Consider the following 19,933-nt stretch of genomic DNA (forward strand, 5'->3'; position numbering starts at 1 on the left):
TGGCGGTGGTGTGGTGCTTCTTCCATTTCCTGATAACTGCACCGACAGTTGATCTTTTCTCTCCAAGTTGCTTTCCGATTCTCTTGTAGCCCATCCCAGCCTTGTGCAGATCAACAATCTTGTCCCTGATGTCCGTAGAAAGCTCTTCGGTCTTGCCCATGGTGGTGATGTTGGATGCTGGTTGTTTGGGTGTTGACAGGTGTCTTTTATACAGGTAACGAGGTGAGGCAGGTGTATTTGATGTAGATAATTGGTTGGGATTGGGGCTGTGTCTTAAAGAAAGACTAACTGGCTTGTAGGAGCCAGAGTACTTGCTGTTTGTCCAGGGGGTCATATACTTGTTTTTCCTCATCAGATGGTTATCAATTTTTATAAATTCATATGATGTGATTTTCTGGAATTTTCTTTGGGATTCTGTCTTTCACTGTTAGAATGTACATATGATTAAAATTGTAGATTGTTGCATTCGTTGTAAGTGGGCAAACCTGCAAAATCAGCAAGGGGTCAAATACTTATTTCCCCCACTGTAGCCTATGTCTTGTTTGAATCACAGGTCCCGAGTTCTCCTTTGAGAACAAAATCAGACCAAATAGCGTTTTCACCTCAAATCTCTTCATTTAAAATCATATTTGCATAAAGCAGTAACGTCAGCATTGAGTCATTGACAGACAGTCACACCGACTAAAATGTTATTGTGTCACATTTCACTGATGTTGATGTTAGCTTTACTTTTTGTTGAAAAAAAAACTGAACCACTCATTTCTGATTTTAGTTTATAATGTAATCTGTGTAAGCAGTGGTATATAAGGTAATCTTATAAAACCACTGCTTACAAAACACTGTCTGCACATGACATGTAGGCTACAACTGCTCTGTCTCTCTTTCACCTACTGGGGCTTAGCCTGCCAGATGCCGTCAATCAAACACAGACACCAACACAGAGTATTACTGATATTTCCCCAAAGACTTTATCTTTCTCCATGTAATAATAAAAAAATATTAACATACATAAAACACTGACATTATTTTTAATTGCAAACAGGGATCACTAAATGGGATTTCAGATAAACTTTAAGCAAAAAGCAGAGAGATTAAGATTATCACATAGACAGTTAAACACAAGAGACAGACATCATGTGTTTATTGAGCACACAGTCAAATGCATATGATAATTAGTGGTTGAGTGGTTGATATGTTGGTATTTTCAATGTTGCTGTCCGTTTGGTTAGTGCTGAAGTACGTTGATCGATGCAGTTGATAAAAAGCTGGCAGGACTGACATTTACAAACCACTGAAAATGAAACAGGGAAATGATTTATGAAATTGTGAAGTTGACATATCTGCTAAATTTAAAATGATAATTGTATAATCTGCATAGAATAGTCAAGGAGGAAGAAATAATAATGACACCTATAATAATCATGTGATTTGCATATAGTCCCTCAAAACAATATATGCAGTATGATGTCCTAAACATTTGTATAAGAGCAATGTTGCCTATGTCTGCTCCTTTTGTGCTTCTAACGTTCATTCTTTAGATGTAATGTATGTGACTTACCACTGAGGGAAATCAGGAGCTGTCCATTGTCCAGCATTCAGCGATGCAAAGACAGTACTCGGACTATGAAGAGAGACCAGCAGTCTCTCTCTCAGATCTTGTAGTGTTGTGTCAACAGGCCTGAGTTTCCCACATGCTCCACATACCATGTCAGCCGCGTTATCACTGACACTCAAGGTGAGTTCATTTGTTGAACTGAAGGTCAGTTGAAGGCTGGAAGGGCTGTTGATTGTCACTGTGTTGTCAGAAACCAGCACTTTAACATTTTTTTGGGAGAAAGTGGTTTGAGTCATGGCCATTCCATTTATCTGTGAACGTAGATTGAACACTTAACAGCAATACGTTAATCTTATAAAGTAAGATAAGATGATTGTCATATCTTTATACAGACACTTACAAAGACTTCATGTTTGTTGTTGACTGTGACCATCACTTCATTGAAGAACACGTACACAGCGATAATACTGTTGACACCAGGAGTGCACATCTCCAATTTCACCACCACCCTGAACCAGTCTGATGTCTGAGATTTTTTGCAGCTCTGGATAATCTCATAAGCTCCTGGCACTGTTATGGTACCACCTTCGCCATTAAATGGAGTGAGGGTCCCATTGCTGTTCAAAAAGCACTGTTGAATGTAGCAGCCCATCACACTGTTCTTGACCAGGCAATTCTCGTTGAGGTCACATGTCATGTTCTTGGAAAGAACTACTCCTGAGCTCTGGCAGGTGTGGATCCTGTGACAGCCATCACTTATAATGGACTCTCCAACCTGCAAATGACAGAAAAAAAAACATTGATAGGTTAATGCTTAAATAATAGTTTCATAATGTTTTCAGTATGTTGTAGTCAATTGAGGCTGATGGGAATGTCATTATTTTTGCAGATATCTGATCATGTACAAATAAAAAATCTTGAACTGATGATGGTGCTAGATGAAAACTTAAGAGATCAAAATGTTAAGTTATGTTTGCATGGTCAATATGTTGAAATCACCCACCTACAGGTACTGATGATACTCCTTGAAATTTACGCTCTCACATTGCTTGACTATAGACATTGATATCAGATAACAGATTTTTACTATTCAAGCTGCATGGGAAACGTCCATCTCCCTTTCTTCTGCTTGTTTTTCGCAAAAAAAATTAAAGAGTTATAATTTTATGCAGCTAGTACAGCTTGTACTTTTTTGGATCTTTCAACTTTTTTTCTAAACTAAAATGTTTAAAATGTCATGGCTGCATTCATAAATGTAATTTGAAGTTGTGCACTTGTAACAATCTTTTGTTAGAAACCATAATGCTTTATCAATAGACTGAATAAAGTCCGGGTTCTTTATCAGATCTACCTGTAATTTGTTAATATCTTCTCTTCTTACCCTGTAGGTTTGGCCATTGTAATAGCAGCTGCACTGGTCAAAGGGCACACAGCCAGTTCCATTGTAGTGGTACCCTTTATCACAGGCACAGCCCTCAACACAAGTTGTGGTGCACGTGACAGTCTCAGCAAGACCAGGACATGGAGAGGTGCAAGGCAGTACACAGGTGTCATAATGGCTGCCACTACTGCATGGGAAAGCTATAAACAAATAACAGCAGTTAGGAGTTGTTCTTACAGTAAATGTAGAGATGAATATTTCAGTGTACAATAGCTAATAAAAATGTGCAGACTCACGGCATAAAGAAGGACTTCTCCAATCCTGAATCTTTGCACCAAAGTCTTGGCAGTCTAACATGTATGCAGCAATACTGTGACACAGCATGCTTTGATCACCTTTGGCCAAGCAAACATCATAAACACAGTCTCTGAAGTAGGAGGCAGGATCAATTACATCATGACAAGCAGCAAAGGGACCTGTGGGATTAGTGATAATTGCACATTTTGCCTCTATCGCAGCTTTGTCAGAGCTGTCACATTTAGGGCAGAGGTCACCACTGCAGCCATCATCGCAGACCACACCAGGCACGTGCACTTTCCAGGCTGCTCCAAAGGCCCGGGAGTCCTTGGAAATGATTCCGTCCGGCAGCTGGAACTCATCTGTTTTGTTATTGTTAAAATTGCCACACAGACCACAGGTTCTGCCCCTGTAGTTTCCAGGGAGAGTGATAGTGACGTGGTAGACCAGATCATAAGTGACCCTCAGGCCAAAGTCCGTCACAATGACATCATTTGCCCCCTCCTGATAAACCTTCACAGCACCATTGTGGAGGTTTTGTGGAAGATGAAGTAGGACCCCATTTATCTGCAAAGAATAATTAAATTGTTTTGATTATCCATCATTTCCTCTAATTTGACACATAGTCATTCAGTTAAATTTAATAATAGCATACTCTTAAGACCTGCAATAACTGATTGCTTTAGCCACTTAGGGACAACAGAAACAAGTTGTGAAAAAAACACTGACATAATATATCATTACCTTTTAAGTTGATATGGTCAACTTGTTAGCAAACAAGTGCATATTTATACATCCAGTAGCAAGGGAGCAAAATGATCCCTCATTTGGAGTTGTGTTTCTGGTCACATGGCAAACATAAGTCCAATATTCACTATGTTTAGCTCTGTTTTTGGTCTCTACCAATTCCTGAGGGAAACATCTGTCTCTTTAGCTGCTAAATGCTCCACTGTGTGCTAGTCTGTACCTGTGTCAGTCTGCTGTTTGGTGCTGAACAGGTAGTACAGTGGGTTTCAGAGTTTTTCTACTGAAAACAGCTACCTGCTGCAGCCAAAACGAAGCTATAAGAACAGAAACTTGCTTTAAAGCTCCGTAAAGCAGAGCAAGCTTCAGATTCAGGTCATAATTCATTGTTGGTTCATCACTACAAGCAGCTTTCACATTGTCTGATGCACTGTTAATGTAAAATATAATTTATGGCTGACTAAAACAATGACAATATTAGAGACATACCCAAACCATTTTAGCTTCGTTCCTGCGAAGTATCAAGATGCTTCCGTAAACCTCTACCACAACAACTTTGGTCACTGAGACCTTGGGATTGGCAGACAAAGCATACCACTTCTCGTTCTCCACCGCCACAGAGAAGTCGGTGAGCCGCATGCCGCTCAGGTTGCAGCCTTTAGCTGCGATGTAGGTGCAGGTGCCTTGGAAGTCATAGGTGGCATTGTCAAAGGTGTTGTAATGAGGATCACCAGAGATGGAGCAGACCCCTTTTCCCAAAGGCTGACATGATCGCACGTAATTCTTCATCTCACACTTTTCATATGGACCACAAGAGGACTGTGTACACTGCACCTAATATGACAGACATACCAGTTTGATTATTGTTTAATGGAAAATGTGTTATTTATTAGATAGCAATGAAAATGCTTAATTCATCCAAATCACACACACTAAATATTTATTTTATTTTAAGGATAGGTATAAAATCTTTCTTTCTTTTTAATGGCCAGTATGAACGGGAGGAATGACAAACTTTTTTCACTGTTCATGTGGGCACCTGACTATTGTTTTAAGAAAGACTATCCTTTGATTCCAGTGTAATCAAGCCATGCAGACAGTTTTGGTTGTTATGTGCTCAGAGTTTTGAATGATTAACCTTCGGCAAATGGATGTGAATTGAAATGAGTGAATCTAGTTCAGTTTATTTCATTTACATAGCGCTAATTCATAACAAAAGTCATCTCATTGCATTTCATATAGAGCAGGTCTAGACCGTACTGTTTGTAATATTATTGACAGAATCCCGGAAATTCCCACCCTGAGCAAGCACTTGGCAACACAGGCAAGGAAAGACTTCCTTAAACCTCGAGCAGAACCATGACTCAGGGTGGGCAGCCTTCTGTCTCTACCAAGTTAGTACTGCTCAAAGCACCTGTGTAATGTAATGTGATTGTATGTTGTCATGGGGTTAGTATTAGGGTTAGGGCTTAACTGCTTGCACTGAATGTCTTGCTTAACATGTTTTTGTTTTGTGTTCGTTGCTTGTATCATATTTCCTACTCTGCATGTTGCTGTTAGCTTTTTATCCTCTGTCCTTCCTCCTGTTATGATTTTACACTTTGTTTATTTTACAGTAAACGGCTAATTTAACATCAGGCCAAGGGACAACATTTGAAAATTTGCATTTAGCACATTTACAGTCCTGACCAGTGCGGTTATTTGAAAACATATGATTTGGGTCAAGCGACACTAAAATTTAGAGTGATAGAACGGCAACATTATGCCAAGTGGGTTAAGCATGAGGAAAATATGAGTGCTCAAAATGCGTTGCTCCTTCGCTCCTTCGTAGTTCATAGTCCCGCTCAATTCTCCTCGTCCTTACTGTGCCGTTACAGGTGCATTCCTTCTGGCAAAGGGCATCGGGGTAGAAAACCTGTCCATCCTGGTAGTATTTGCCTTCAGAAATGCAGCCACACTGGTTGGCAGGCACACATTCATCTCCACTAAGAAGGTAACCCTCATCACAGACATAACCTTCCATGCACTGAGATCCACAGTTTGATAGTGTGGAGTCTGCCTGACATGATCTGGGACATCCGCTGGTACAGAGCTCATAATGGCTGTTTGATGGACACTGGGCATCTACGAACAAGGTAGTAACAGAAATGTGGTTCAAGAAATTCACAAGAATATGTCTTGACTGACTTGATAAATAGTAGATGTCCTTACCACAGAACTGAGATGACCTCCAGGAGTATACTATGGCACCTTTTAACTGGCAGGCGGCTGTGTAGGCAGTCAAAGTCTTGCACTGCATGTTCCCGCTACCTTGGTAAAGACAGACATCATATATGCAGTCACTAAGAAAACCTGCGGGGTCGACCTTGGAGTGGCAGTCACGGAACGGGCCTGCAGGGTCGCTGATGAGGCCACAGTAACTGTTGCTGTTGTACGTTGCTTTCTGAGTGGCGTTACAGCCAGGGCAGGGGCCACTGCAGCCGTCCACGCAGCCGGGGATTGTGCCGACTTTCCAGCTTTGACCGAGCTCCTCTGAAGTGACGGCTTGTTTCCCATCTCTCATCTGCATGTCGTCTTTTGGGTTGAGGTTGTAATTGCCACAAAGGCCTTCCATCACGCCCGAGTACGTACTGGGAACGATGACAAACGCCACGCTGTTCCAGTCGTAGTACACCTTCACTCCAAAGTCTGTTTCAATTACAGCAAACCAACCACTCATGTAAAGGTGGAGTTTATTGCTGTCCAGCATCAAAGGGAGACTGAAGAGCTCATCATTGACCTGGAAAAGATAATCATGAAATAGAAAAAGGTTCATAAAGAAATATCAAAACATAGAATTCGTACATAATTACTTGTTTTTAGAGCTGCAAAAATTATTCAATTAGTTGACTGATGGAACATATTTTAATACTCTATTAAAGGTCCTAAAAACATATTTTCTCAAACAGTTTCTTACTTTGAGAGATTGGGTCCTACATGAACACATTTTCTGACAAAGTTTTGGTTATTTCACTTGAGAGAATTCTGTATTTTCTTTATGCTCCTCTCACTGGTTTAAAGTGGGCAGGGCTCCATTGGAAAATATGACGTTAGCAACATTTGAATCAAAATGTGATGACATTTGGGGGGTTGTTGTTGATGTTGTCAGCATTGTCAAACAAATATGATCAAACCACCCCCACACCGTCCTGATGAAGCAGATCAGATGAAGAGAAATCTAAATAAATAATGACAAAAAGCTTTGTTGCTTATTTAGTTATTTAGTTAAATCTATATAAGCGTAAGTCGTATACAGTATAGTATATAGTATTTCTCTACAGCATATTAAATGCTATACAGAAATACTTATATATTTGTGCTTATATAGATTTGAAACCAAATTTTCAGGGGCTTTAATAGTTTAAATTCATTTTTCAAGCTAAAATGTCAAACATTTGATAGTTCCAGCTTCTCCAATGTGAGAGTTTGCTGCTTGTCATTGCATTAACATATAAAGTCTTGAGTGTAAACTGAATATCTTTGGGTTTTGGCCCGCTGGTTAAACAAAACAAGGCATCACATTGAGCTTTAAGAACTTTTGATATATTTGATTGTTTTCTGGTGTTGTTAGTTTTTGGAAAATATGTTACCACAACAGCGCCAGGATGCTCTTTGCTGATGACAATGGTGTACCCGTACACATTGACCTCTACCAGCTTGACAACAGACCCGATCTTCTTATCTTGGCCATTGTTCTGCAACACAACACTAAAACGTTCCAGGCTGGTTTGATTGGAGACACCAGCCATCTGATAAGCACAAGTGCCCTGGAAGTTGTAGCGCTGCCCATCAAAGGTCACAAAATGTGGGTCACCAGATACCATACATGTAGCGTAGTTGACAAGATAGCAACCTCTGATCCCCTGGACCACCTGGCACTGCTGCCCGGCGGGACAGCTAGTCTGATTCAAAGACAAACTTCCACCAGCAGAGCATGTGTAGCGCTTGGTGCAGCTCTCACCACCCCAGAAGGAGGCTCCGGCTTCCACATAGTGACCCTCGTACATGCAGCCACACTGAGACTTGGGGACACACTTGGTGCCACTGAGCACAAAGCCATCATTGCAGACACACGACTCCACACAGGTGGCGTTGCATTTTGTGGGAGTGTTTGGGTTTGCACATGTAGCAGGGCAGGCACTCCCACAGAACTCATAGTGGCTGTTTTCCTGGCACTTGGGTGTAGCTGTGTGGAAAAAGGCAAGATAGTGTAAAGTCAGTTAACATACTTGATAGTGGAGGAAATCCTTAGTACCTAGAAGTACTAATGCCACACTGTAAAAATACTATAGTACAAGTAAAAGTTAGTTGTAGTATAATCAGGAAAATGTACCTAAAGCATTAAAAATAGAAATACTCACTGCAGACAAATTTCCTCTGTGATACTATTTAATAACGGTAATATCATTAGATTGTTATTGCATGCATTAACGTAAAAGCAGGATCTTAATGGTGTAGTTTGTTGAGGTGAAGCTAATGTTTTTTTTACTATTTTGGATAGACTGCAAGTAGTTATTTTCATTATAGATTAATCTGCTGATTATTTTTTGATTAATCAATCAGTCTTTTTTGTCCAACCAATGTTAAGATTCAAAATTATTAAAATAAATAAATTTGTACTCATGTTAATTTCTTAAGTAGGCCAAGTGTATTAGTTACATTCCACCACTGCCTTTATTAACATTAATTTCTGGTTATTAAACTTTGGATTACTCACGACATTGAGTAGAAGTCCTCCAGTTGGGAACTTGGACCCCAGACCTCTGGCAGATGTCAGCAAAGCCTTGAATAGTGTTGCAAAGATACGTGTTCACAGCTTCACCCTGACAGAGGTCAAGCATGCAGTTGCTTTGAAAGACACTGGAGTCAATTTGAGGTTGACAACCTGCGTATTCAACAACATCTTGTAAAAGGGCGCTACAGAAGATTTGGTTTTCTAACTTCTGAACTTCACTGAGAGGACAGTTTCCACACTGGCCAACACATTCATCCTGGCAATGGGCTTCATCTGCCGCACCGGGAACCCGCCAGCTCTTTCCCAGCGCTGCCACACTGCTGGCCACTGAACCGCTGGGAGTTGTGAGATCATCTTCCTTTTTGTTGTTGAAGTTGCCACACAGGCCACACACGCTGTCAGCAAAACTGCCGGGCACTGTGACGGCGAGGTACTCGTTCCAGTCGTACTGCACCTTCAGGCCAAAATCTGTCTCCATGATGACAAACAGACCTGTCTGGGAAAGCTTCACCTGGCCATTGTTCAAGTTGAAGGGGAGATTCCATTGTTGATAGTTCACCTGAAAAAAAAAATCACATTTCACATACATAGCTGTAATCATTTGATTCCAGATGTTTCCATTGCTGTGTGCTTTTTTGTTGCTTTTTGTTTGACATAAAAATATCTCAAAATTTGTATAGATTTCATTGATGTTTAGTTGAAACTTAGGCAAGGAACAAGTGATAAATTGTTGTGGTGTAGTTGATTAGTTGGTGGTGCAGACAGGGCTGTAGCCAGAAAATACTGACATCCTTTCAACACACTACATTTTGACCAGTAACCAAAATGTTTAAATATTTGGGGTTTTTTGATTTATATCCCAGAATGAAAATATCAGCTTCCACACACTACCAGAAATAAAATGTTAAAGTCCTTTACTTATTTATCATTTTGTTAACCTAAAAATAGTCTTAGTAGATCTAAAATTATTTTTTTTATCAGACATTCACATATAATATTTCCATTTCATCTATTTATGTCAGAGGTTGGAGCAACTAGGGGTTAACTAGGGGGTAGGTATGTGACATATTGGTGGATGCGTAGCAGCACTCTAAAGGGATGTGTCTTATCCGCTGCACCATCACCACCACTTAAATTATCGATCAACTTTTTTCCCCCAAAAGCTGTCTCAAAGCCCTCATCATGCTATCAAGAATAAAACTTATTTTGGTAGCATTTAATTATTTGTTGGCCTAACTGTAATCAGATCTACATATTTAAAATACTTTAATCTGCCTACAAACAGTGTGTAAATTTTTTTGAATACTGGAATGCAAACTTCTCCCAGGTTGCTAAAACCCTGACCTAGGTGTCCTCAATGGTAGTTACGGCCCTGGGTGCAGACATTTATTCACGTATAGCATAGTGAAAAAGAACATTTTAGCTTTTATCCTTAATACATGCACTAATATGTATGGTAGTATATAGCGTAAGCACCCCATTCATGTTCTATTATTACAATAATAAAAAAAATTGTTTTAAACTAGAATTCATGCAAAGTCATCTTGTCAGTTTGTTCACAATACCAACACAATGAATGTGACACACCTTAACACAACTGACTGACTCACCCGGACAACACCAAACTCAGAGCCAACCATAGCAATGTTGATCCCATAAACATTGATGGTGACTGTCCCTGCTGATTGGACCTGTATGTTACCCAAGTTGTTTGTCTCCACCTCAAAGGCCGGGAGGGTCCCACTGACATGGCAGTTCTTGGCCAAGGTGTAGGTGCAGTTGCCCATGAAGGTGTAATAATTGCCATCAAAGGTGTAGTGGAGATTGCCCATGACCCAGCAGGTGCCTGACTCAGGTGTTAGAGTGGCTGGTCCTCCTCTGCAAAACCCTGAAAAAAACAACACATGCAGTAACATAAAATCCAGAGTGACATTTTCCTTCTCAGTGATTAGTCTGCATATTTTTTCCTCACAGTTGTTACTATTGGATTACACACATAAATTCAGCACACATCAGAGTCATATTATCAGTAACTGCTGCCAGTGAAAAAAATCAGGTTCTGCAAAAAACAATGTAAGCATGCATGTCCATAATTGAACATTTAAATATATCCATTTCTGTGACATTATTAAATTTATAACAATAGAAAAACAAGGTACATTTACACACCTTTAAACCTTCAAAGATCCCACAATTGATGTCCACAGTCTTGTTGTGAAGTTATTGTTCTAAGGTTTATATTAATGTAGATCTTTTTAAAAGCTGTTAATCTGTATTGATTTATTTTGCTGAAAGATTTGAATAAAATCCAATCTGTTTTTTATAGTTCAGCTCATATACCGAAACACTTCATCATCATCATGCATTATCATTAAAGTAATACTTGATAACTTACCACTCAGCAGAAGAGCTGAAAAGATTACAACAAACAACCCCATGTTTTTCAGTGGAGAGGACCTATTGAGCAGAAAGGAGTTTTTGGACATAGTTGGACACTTTTTAACTTAATCTTTTGAGCTTTTTATTATGATGTTTTCCAATTACAACAACAAGTAATTGATACTTCCCAATAACTTTAATGTATACAGATCTTGACACATAAATACCAAAATGTAAAAGAACAAAGAATAGGATAATGTTTTTACATCAACATCTTGAAAAACATCAAGAAAGAAAATATAAAATGCGCCCCCCAAAAATTACACCTTTCACAAAAATAGCTGGAAACAGAATTAGTAAATGGTTTCCTCAATATTTCAATCTCACCTGAGCTGGTCAAAAGGCATTCCAGGGTTCAGGTGCAGGATTTAAGGATGCTTAAATACTTTCTGACCTTCAATCATGGACCAATCAGGTTCTTGGTGGCTTTTCCCAGAAGTGAGCAAACAACTCGTCACGTGACACTCAAATCACGTGACGTAAAATCATTGCTGATGTGACAAGAAAAGAGATGTTAATGGACTCAAATTTAAAGTGACCTAATGTGACATTTGTTATCTCCTTTTTTGGTTTTAAAGCTTAAATGTGATTGTTCGCTGGCTTTGTGCCCATTGATTTGTCTTTACAGTGTTACTGGAACACATTTAACATCTGAGACTTATTTGTTGACACTGTGGCCGATTGGTCAACACCCACAAGAGTAATAGATGGGTGTGAGTTGTTTAAATGCACAATTCTTTATGCTCAATTCTTTTGCCTCAATGCTATCGTGACTGTATCCACAAGGATCAAGTGGAACTCTTTTCTGCTGTCCTGGGAGCAGTGGACATATGGGGATGTGGTGGTGTTGTTTCTTAATTGTACCACTGCTGTGTGTCATGTAAAGGTAAAGAGATAAAGATTTTATCTGATCGTTTTATTTAATGTGTGGGAACACAATGCAAAAGTAAACGTAATTGTTATAAGGTCATGCCCAACACACAGATATGCCAGTGTTAGCTTCATACTTGTAGATATTTCTCATATATTGCTGTCCTGTGAAAACTATTTATCTCCAAATGTCAACTTTTAATGAGCAATAAGTTCTGAAAATGTATTATTCAGATGATCCAATGGGATTTTCAAAAGGTTTATTTAACAAGTAGGAGATTTTTTTCAATCCTTAAAGAAACACAGAAACCAGGTGCATCAGAGAGGCAGTGACAGCGTGTGGGGTCAGAATACTTTTTTACATCTAACATGGTGAAATGAGGGTTTGTTTCAACCAAACCAAAGCTGGGGAGTGTTGGAACAGTGGAAAACTAACCACAAAAGGTTTTGGTGAGTTTTATTTTGTCTGTTTTACTCTGAGTTAACAAAGCGATTAGCTCATCAAAAGAGAGAAACTTGAATTCAGAAGGTGTATGGTTGTAGTTCATAAGAATAGTAGGTGGAAAAATATTTCCTTTCTTGACATTTTGTGAGTTTATTTTGTTTATTTGTAAAACTATGGAGTGGATGCTGCAAATGTTTTTTTATTAATGTTATTTTGTGGTTCACAGGTTAAAACTATGGCACAATATTTCTAAATGATATTGATGGATGTGAACACTTGACATACATGTACATATTTTTACTCAAGTAACATTTTAAATGTAGGACTTTTACTTGTACCACAGAATTTGCACAGTGTGGTGTTAGTACTTATTAGTCCTTATAGTACTTTCACTGAAGTAAAGCATCTGAATACTTCTGTTACCACTGATTATAATATTGAAGCTTGTCATCATTGGGAGAGAGAAAATGAGAGAGAGATAATGGCAATGAAATTCAATCTGTAAATACATAATATATTATATAACAACAACTGTCCCAAGACTATATTCCTAGCTGTCAGTATATTAATATTTTACTGTATTTAGAATTGGAACAATCATGGAAGATAACCACAGCTTTAACAAACAATGAAGTGGTTAACTATCCCATCCATCCATCCCCCCAGCAGCAGGCTGTGCAGGCTATTCCAGACATCCCAGATGGGATAATGTAATCCCTCCAGCAAGTTATTGGTCATCTGTGTTCTAGGGGAACCTGTTAACTAAGTAAACAAAATCTACACTGCTTCTAAACATGGCTACTTTTCTGGCAAGAAGTCTGTTGTTCACAGCTTGTTCAGGGATGGCAAGCTCCCCTGTAGGTAAAGAATTTTGGTCATAAATTAAGTTTTTACACTTAAATCAATATCGATATCACATCTTGCAAAATGATCATACAGTGGAATCAGTTTTCCTCTACAAATCTAAAATCAATAAAAACTGAATATTGTAGTCTTTGTGAAAGTAGAATTAATTGCAGGGCGGGTGTCCCTAATAAATAGGCAACTGTACTGTGTATAGTGTACATATCCTGTTGAAAAAAGTGTCTCACCTAATCCAAGTTCTTCCACTCAAACTCTGTTAGCTGGTGGACAAAGGATGACATGTTGTTGATGACTGCATCGTCCTCTTCACCATTTCTCCTGTCCTAAGACTCACTCCAGTTTTTGCGGTGCATTTGGTTCCATCACCTGGGTTTATCCTCATGAAGAATCTTTAGGGAAGAGAAAATATTTAAACAAATATTTTTCATTTTTATGTAAAGATAGTATTTACTGCAAAAATTTGTCATTTTTCTGTGGTTTTTGCCTAGAAACTGAGCCAAAGCAACTAATGTAAGGAAAACTACTTAACGTTAATTTTTACATCTTGAAGATAATGAGATATTTTAATTTGTTTTATATTCTATGGTGTCACACTACAATAAAACATGAACATGTAACATATTCACTTTTATTTTAGTTGTAAGATATTTAGAATAGGCCTATGTTAGTTATAAGCTAACATATGAAATGTACAACAAATGAATGCTAAAACTAGAAATGTGCCTAGCTATCACTTAGTTTACAATAATGCAATTAACCGAACTGACTTCCAACTTACAGTTAGTCTCCTTATATTAGCTAGCTTATTATCGATGTGAGCTAAACATTGCTCTTGACATAATACATTTGATTTTAAAACTCAAAGAGTCTTCTGTAAAATTAAACATCAACTTCGTTCATTTTGACAAAGTTAACGTTAAGTTACCAGTTTGAGAGCACAGACAATAACTATCTTTTTTTCAAGTAACATACTTTTGAAATCATTTTTTTTGTTTTGTTTTTACCTTGGGTTTGTCGTCGGTAGTTCTCTTTCTTCACCACAGGTTAACTTCCACTGGTGTTGTCTTAGATGTGTGTGGCTGAGCTTCCACCCCGGCGGTGGTGAATGACAGATAAAACTACTGATGCATCTGTGCCAAAACGGCAGTTAGGGAAAATATGATGATGTATACATCAGATTTTTAAATTACAGTAAACCACAGTATATGGTGTCTGACGTCACATAAAATTCCCATAATGAAATGGAAATTACAGTTATTTACTGGAAAGAGGATATACAGTATTGTATATGGTGTTATGTGGTTAATAACTGTAGAAATTACAGAAATGTCTAACAGTGTAGGACAGGGTCAATGCAGTTATAACTTAGGAAATTCTTCTTCATGCAGTTAGAAACCTTGTTTCTATAATACCAACAATCCTAAATGTCATCGTAACTGAGAAAAGATTTCCTGATCCCATAAAGCACAGCTCTCCCATTACAGTAGAATCACTTTATTTACTTATGAGGGCAAAGTTCACCTTTGTTCTTTATCTCTGACACAAACATTTAGGCCACACCAGCTGCACCAACTGTTAAATGAGTCGCTCAACCTGTTTTGACTCATACAAAAAGCCTGTTTTCAAAAAGAGGGAAGAGGAAAAAGTGAGACTAGCATGAACTGACACTAGCAGATCAGGTGAAGTCTGCACCTTGTGTCTGGGTGGTTGTTTGTTCGCCAGAGAGACTATATACAAAGAAGGTAAGAGGACTTAGGACTCAGAAAGTAGGAAGTTAACTGGTTTTTGTTATCACACTGTTAATGATAAGAGCTTGACTGTGCACTGCTTCTGCAAATGTTTATCTCTCTCAATTTTGTCTCTTCACTCTTACTGTATCACAGCATCAATGCAGATACATTGGACTGTGTCGATTTTATCCATCCTGATGTCCATGGGACTACTGATGATTATTATGGGCCAATATCAAGTGCTGTTACTCCTAAACAAGAACAGTGAAAAGCTGCAACTGGAGTCAGAGAGACTTGGCAGTCAATTAATAAATCAAAACTTATTTAAAGCCACGGTGGAAAAGCTTCTGGTGCAGGGGGCGAAAGTAGTGGAGGATCAGGAGGCGAAAGGGGCCCAACTCAGAGCAGAGATGGAGAAGATGACCACGGAAAATGAAGCCTGTCAAGCAGAAAAGGTGAACATTTCTTTGCAAAAGATATCTTTGGAATGTTACCTGACCAGTGAGGGCAGCTTTTCACCTATTCTGATTTATCTTGAGAACCATTATTGGAGCGTAACTGCTGTTGGAAACCACTGGACTAAACTATCTAAGTGTATTTAAAGTAGCCAAAACTAGCTCCACCTCTGACAGAATATAACAGGAAATGCATTGATGCATCAGTATTAACAATCTACTGATGTAATATTGAATAATATCATAGGACCCATTTATCTGCAGAACAAGTACTTATACATTTGAAATGTTGCTGATAATACTTTTCCTTCATTAGGATTTTGAATGCAGGACTTATATTATTGTTATAATCATTAATTTGATACTTTTGAGTATTTTTATATTGTTGCATTAATACTTTTGTTGTTTTTACATTGTTGCATCGATACTTTTACTAAAGTAAAATATCTGAGTATTTCATCCTCTTCCCACTCACCCTGTGTGTATAACATGCCCACGTGTTAGAGCCCTCACTCTGCTCTTACAGGTTTGAGGTCAGTGAATTGTGTGTAAATATTGAGTGTTTGTGTTTCAGGCCACTATGACTAATGTTTCTCCCACACTTATGTCATAGAAAACAAAAGCTGATGAGCTGGCCAGTATGGAGAAGAAACACACTGAGACTGAAGGTATAATAACACTAACTCAAAGATCAATGATGCTCTGCCGCTTGTGCCTCCATGTGGTGAAACACAAGAATTACTGTTTAGGTCTGAATCGTTCCTTCTCTTTCTGTCTTTTTTTTGTTTCACTAAGCTACGTTTAAAGCAGAGTCTGACAGCTGGAACCAAGAGATCACTACTCTGAAAGCACAACTGACAGGATACAGACCAGTATGTGATTATGTGAAGAATGACTCACAGTAAGTCACAAAAGATCCTTATCGCAAGAAAGCAAACACTCGAGAAGAAGAATACATTATATGAATAATTATGATTGTGTCTTTTAGGAAATTGTGTGGCACCAAAACATGAGCCTCTACTCTAAAGAAGATGAAGGAAGTCCCTAGATCTTTGATAATTTTAGTGTAATTCCTGTTACTGATGTTTTAAATGTTATTGATATGATGATGAGCTAAAATGTGTACCATAACACTGATAATAAAACTGCATTTTTACTAAAAATGTTATTCTCTGGCTTATTTCTGGAATGTGTGGCACCTGTTTCCCTACCTATCTAGGATTTCTTTTTAAATCCTTTTTGGAGAGCAATAATTTTACAAAATTAAAGGAAAGTGAGAAGGTTTGACAAACAACAAAGTTCCCCTTTCAGACTGGGGATTTGAGATTAAATAGCTGACTTCCTATGGCCCTGAGCTGCAGTACAACCGCCTCATCTGGTTTTGGTTTTATACAACATGCAAATATTCTCACTTCCTCACTTTACAATGCAAATGCTGTCATTATGGCGTTGGTTAGCAACTTATATATTCCTTATTCATATTTCTTTGTCACACGACTCCAGTCTCTTTCTGCCTGAGGGGTTGGCGTCACAGGTTATATAAAAAAAACCTGCAGACTATGTGTCCTTTTCTTTTTTTTTGTCTCTGTCTCCTCATCTGACATCTTCACATTACCATGTGTGTGAAAGGCCAACACATACAGCTCCACAAACTATTAAACTTTATTCAAATGATCATTTTTACATGTGATGGTGTGGAGTGGGGGTATTTTCTTCAGATTAAAAAAAACTGTAGGTTACCAGGACTATAGCCAGGATTTTAGAAATCATGAGGGGCTGAATCCAAAATCGCCTGCCCCTCTTTGCTGTTGCTTGTTTAGCTTTCCATTCTGACACAACTCATAGTCTACATACTTAAAGTGATAGTAGCAACAGACTTACCACAAGAAACACAAGTTGGTTATTTTCAAGTTGGGAAATGCTACATACAGCACTGCCCTACAAAGGCAGAGAGCTGTAACTGCAGAAAGAGTGAAGATGAGAAAAAAAAGTGTTTCAAGTTCAGGCTGGCTGACAAATCTGTGTAACAGATAGAAAGTTAAACCTCTTATTTTATCAGACCACTGTTTAATTACTTACAAATTCCTATAACTGGACTACATGCCATTCGGGAAAAAAAATCCTATAGGCCTACTAGATGTCTATCTGATTCCATCAGCATTTAATTCAATACCATGTCTCAAAATAAGAGAGGACTCCTATGCTAACTTCAGTCCCAAATTGGTCATATTGTTAATAGTGCTGTAGGCTCAATGACACTCGACACTCTAAAAAAGAAGTTAATAAAACAAAGAACGTTAGCTCCACGGTGTAGCAAATTAAAAAACTTAAAAGGAAATGGCGTTCCACAGATCTGGAATCTTGTTTAATCTGGCAAGATAATCTTAAAACATATAGGAAAGCCCTCCGTAATGCCAGAGCAGCGTATTACTCATAAATAGAGGAAAATAAGAACAACCCTAGGCTTCTTTTCAGCACTCTAGCCATGTATTCCTATAGCCCTAAGTAGCAACGACTTCATGAGCTTCTTTAATGATGAAATTTTAATTGTTAGAGACTAAATTCATAACCTCCTGCCTTGAACTGGTACTGACTTATCTTCAAACTTAGGAACCTTGGAAACCTGATGATAATAATAACTTTATTTGTTAGGGCTTTATCAAACAGAGTACAAAGTGCTTTCACAGAAGATAAAGAACAATTAACAATTAAATTAACAATTTAAAAAACAGTTAAAAAGACACCATTGATATAAGACAAAGCACGCACAAATTAAAATGAAAATAAAACAATAAAACAGCTAGCCAATCAGATAAAATCAGAAAACGCTTTCCTGAATAAATACGTTTTCAGGCGAGACTTAAAAGAAGACACCGACTCGGACATCCTGATGTCATCAGGCAGATCATTCCAGAGCCTTGGGGCCCTTACCGCAAAGGCTCTATCTCCTCTAGAATTCAGCCTGGCCTCAGGGATGCACAGGAGACCCCTGCTGGAGGATCTCAGGCTGCATACAGGTCCGTAAGGGGTTAAGAGGTCACAAATATATTCTGGAGCCAGGCCATTACGAGCTTTAAAAGTAATCAATAAGAACTTAAAATCAATCCTAAAACAGACAGGGAGCCAATGTAATGAGAATAAAATCAGAGTGATATGGTCATACTTCCATCAGCTGAGTTCTGCACTAATTGTAAGCGGTTCAAAGTTTTTTTATTTAGACCTGAGAACAGACTGTTGCAGTAGTCTAGGTGAGACGATATATGATATATAGTATGACTGTTATTCTCCTAACAATCTTCAAAAACTAACTTCAGTGATTTCTTCATCTCCGCCACCAACCTGTCTCTTAGACCCCATCCCAAGTAAGCTGCTTAAAGAAGCTTTACCCTTAGTCTGCACTTCTTTATTAGATATGATAAATCTGTCTTCACCAACAGGCTATGTACCACAGTACTTTAAAGTAGCTGTAATTAAATGTCCCAGTTTTGCCTCCCAGGTTCAGGAGGTAGACACCATCTCCACATGTAAGAGTAGGCTTTAGACTTTCGCCTTTGATAAAGCTTATAGTTAGGACCTCCATAGTTGTGCTGCAATAGGCCTAAACTGCCAGAAGACTACCCATGTTGCACTGAGCTCCTCTCTCCTCCTCTCCCTCTCCATTTGTATGCATTTATATCCCACTAATGCATTTTAATAACTCAACGTCTTCCTCCTGCCGTAGTTTTATGCTTTCTCATCCCTCTCCTCTCTCCTCATGTCACTTTCTGCAGGTGTTTCTGCCTCAGGAGCTGTAGAGCCTGGATCTGTGGTTGCAGGCCGCCTGCTGACCTCATGTCCCTTCTTGACACCCACCTCTACAATTATTTTTATTAATCTTATTGCCATCATTATTTTTACTATTTTTACTATTATTATTAGTGCTATATAAATAACATATTATTAACACAATACATTACAACTGTATTGTCAGTTTACACTGAAATTCATTTTGCATCCTTGGGCATTTCTGCTCAAGAAATTTCTATATACACTTCCTATATATAGTAAACTTCTTGAAGATGTACAAAACACATCAAACAATCATGACACTTATAGGCCTACATATCACATTATATTCTTTGGTATCAGAACACTTCAGTTCAGTCATCCATCTAGATTTTACTTGATATTTGTGTGCCTGCAGGACTTTTTCTGTGCTGTTTGCACCCACATTGCAGTTGATGTTTTGATTGTACTAGTTTTCCTACTATATAGTGTTTTAAAGAGAGAAATTTTTAAAAAATGTAGTGTTTACTGACAAACTGATGACTGTGACATCTGAAACAATACACTAAAGTAACTGGCTTAAAGAGTGACCCAGTAACAGTGACTGCAACTCC

At 38.4% G+C, this 19,933-nt stretch overlaps 2 protein-coding genes across 2 annotated transcripts; both read right to left on the reverse strand.

Moving 5' to 3' along the window:
* Positions 1–1,124: 1,124 nt before the first annotated feature.
* Positions 1,125–4,766, reverse strand: LOC123976779 (IgGFc-binding protein-like). The gene is made up of 6 exons (XM_046059125.1): positions 4,467–4,766; positions 3,233–3,800; positions 2,937–3,136; positions 1,956–2,330; positions 1,559–1,866; positions 1,125–1,291 (listed from the first exon to the last, which is right to left on the reverse strand). Exons 1-6 carry the CDS (start codon positions 4,764–4,766, stop codon positions 1,282–1,284), a joined length of 1,761 nt encoding a protein of 586 aa, XP_045915081.1. The 3' UTR covers positions 1,125–1,281.
* A 985-nt stretch (positions 4,767–5,751) lies between these two features.
* LOC123976780 (IgGFc-binding protein-like) lies at positions 5,752–11,537 on the reverse strand. The gene is made up of 7 exons (XM_046059126.1): positions 11,518–11,537; positions 11,147–11,208; positions 10,362–10,639; positions 8,734–9,310; positions 7,607–8,202; positions 6,189–6,756; positions 5,752–6,101 (listed from the first exon to the last, which is right to left on the reverse strand). Exons 1-7 carry the CDS (start codon positions 11,535–11,537, stop codon positions 5,752–5,754), a joined length of 2,451 nt encoding a protein of 816 aa, XP_045915082.1.
* Positions 11,538–19,933: the final 8,396 nt, after the last annotated feature.

Source organism: Micropterus dolomieu, linkage group LG09 (genome assembly GCF_021292245.1).
Source record: "Micropterus dolomieu isolate WLL.071019.BEF.003 ecotype Adirondacks linkage group LG09, ASM2129224v1, whole genome shotgun sequence".
In the NCBI taxonomy this organism is placed as follows: Eukaryota; Metazoa; Chordata; class Actinopteri; order Centrarchiformes; family Centrarchidae; genus Micropterus; species Micropterus dolomieu.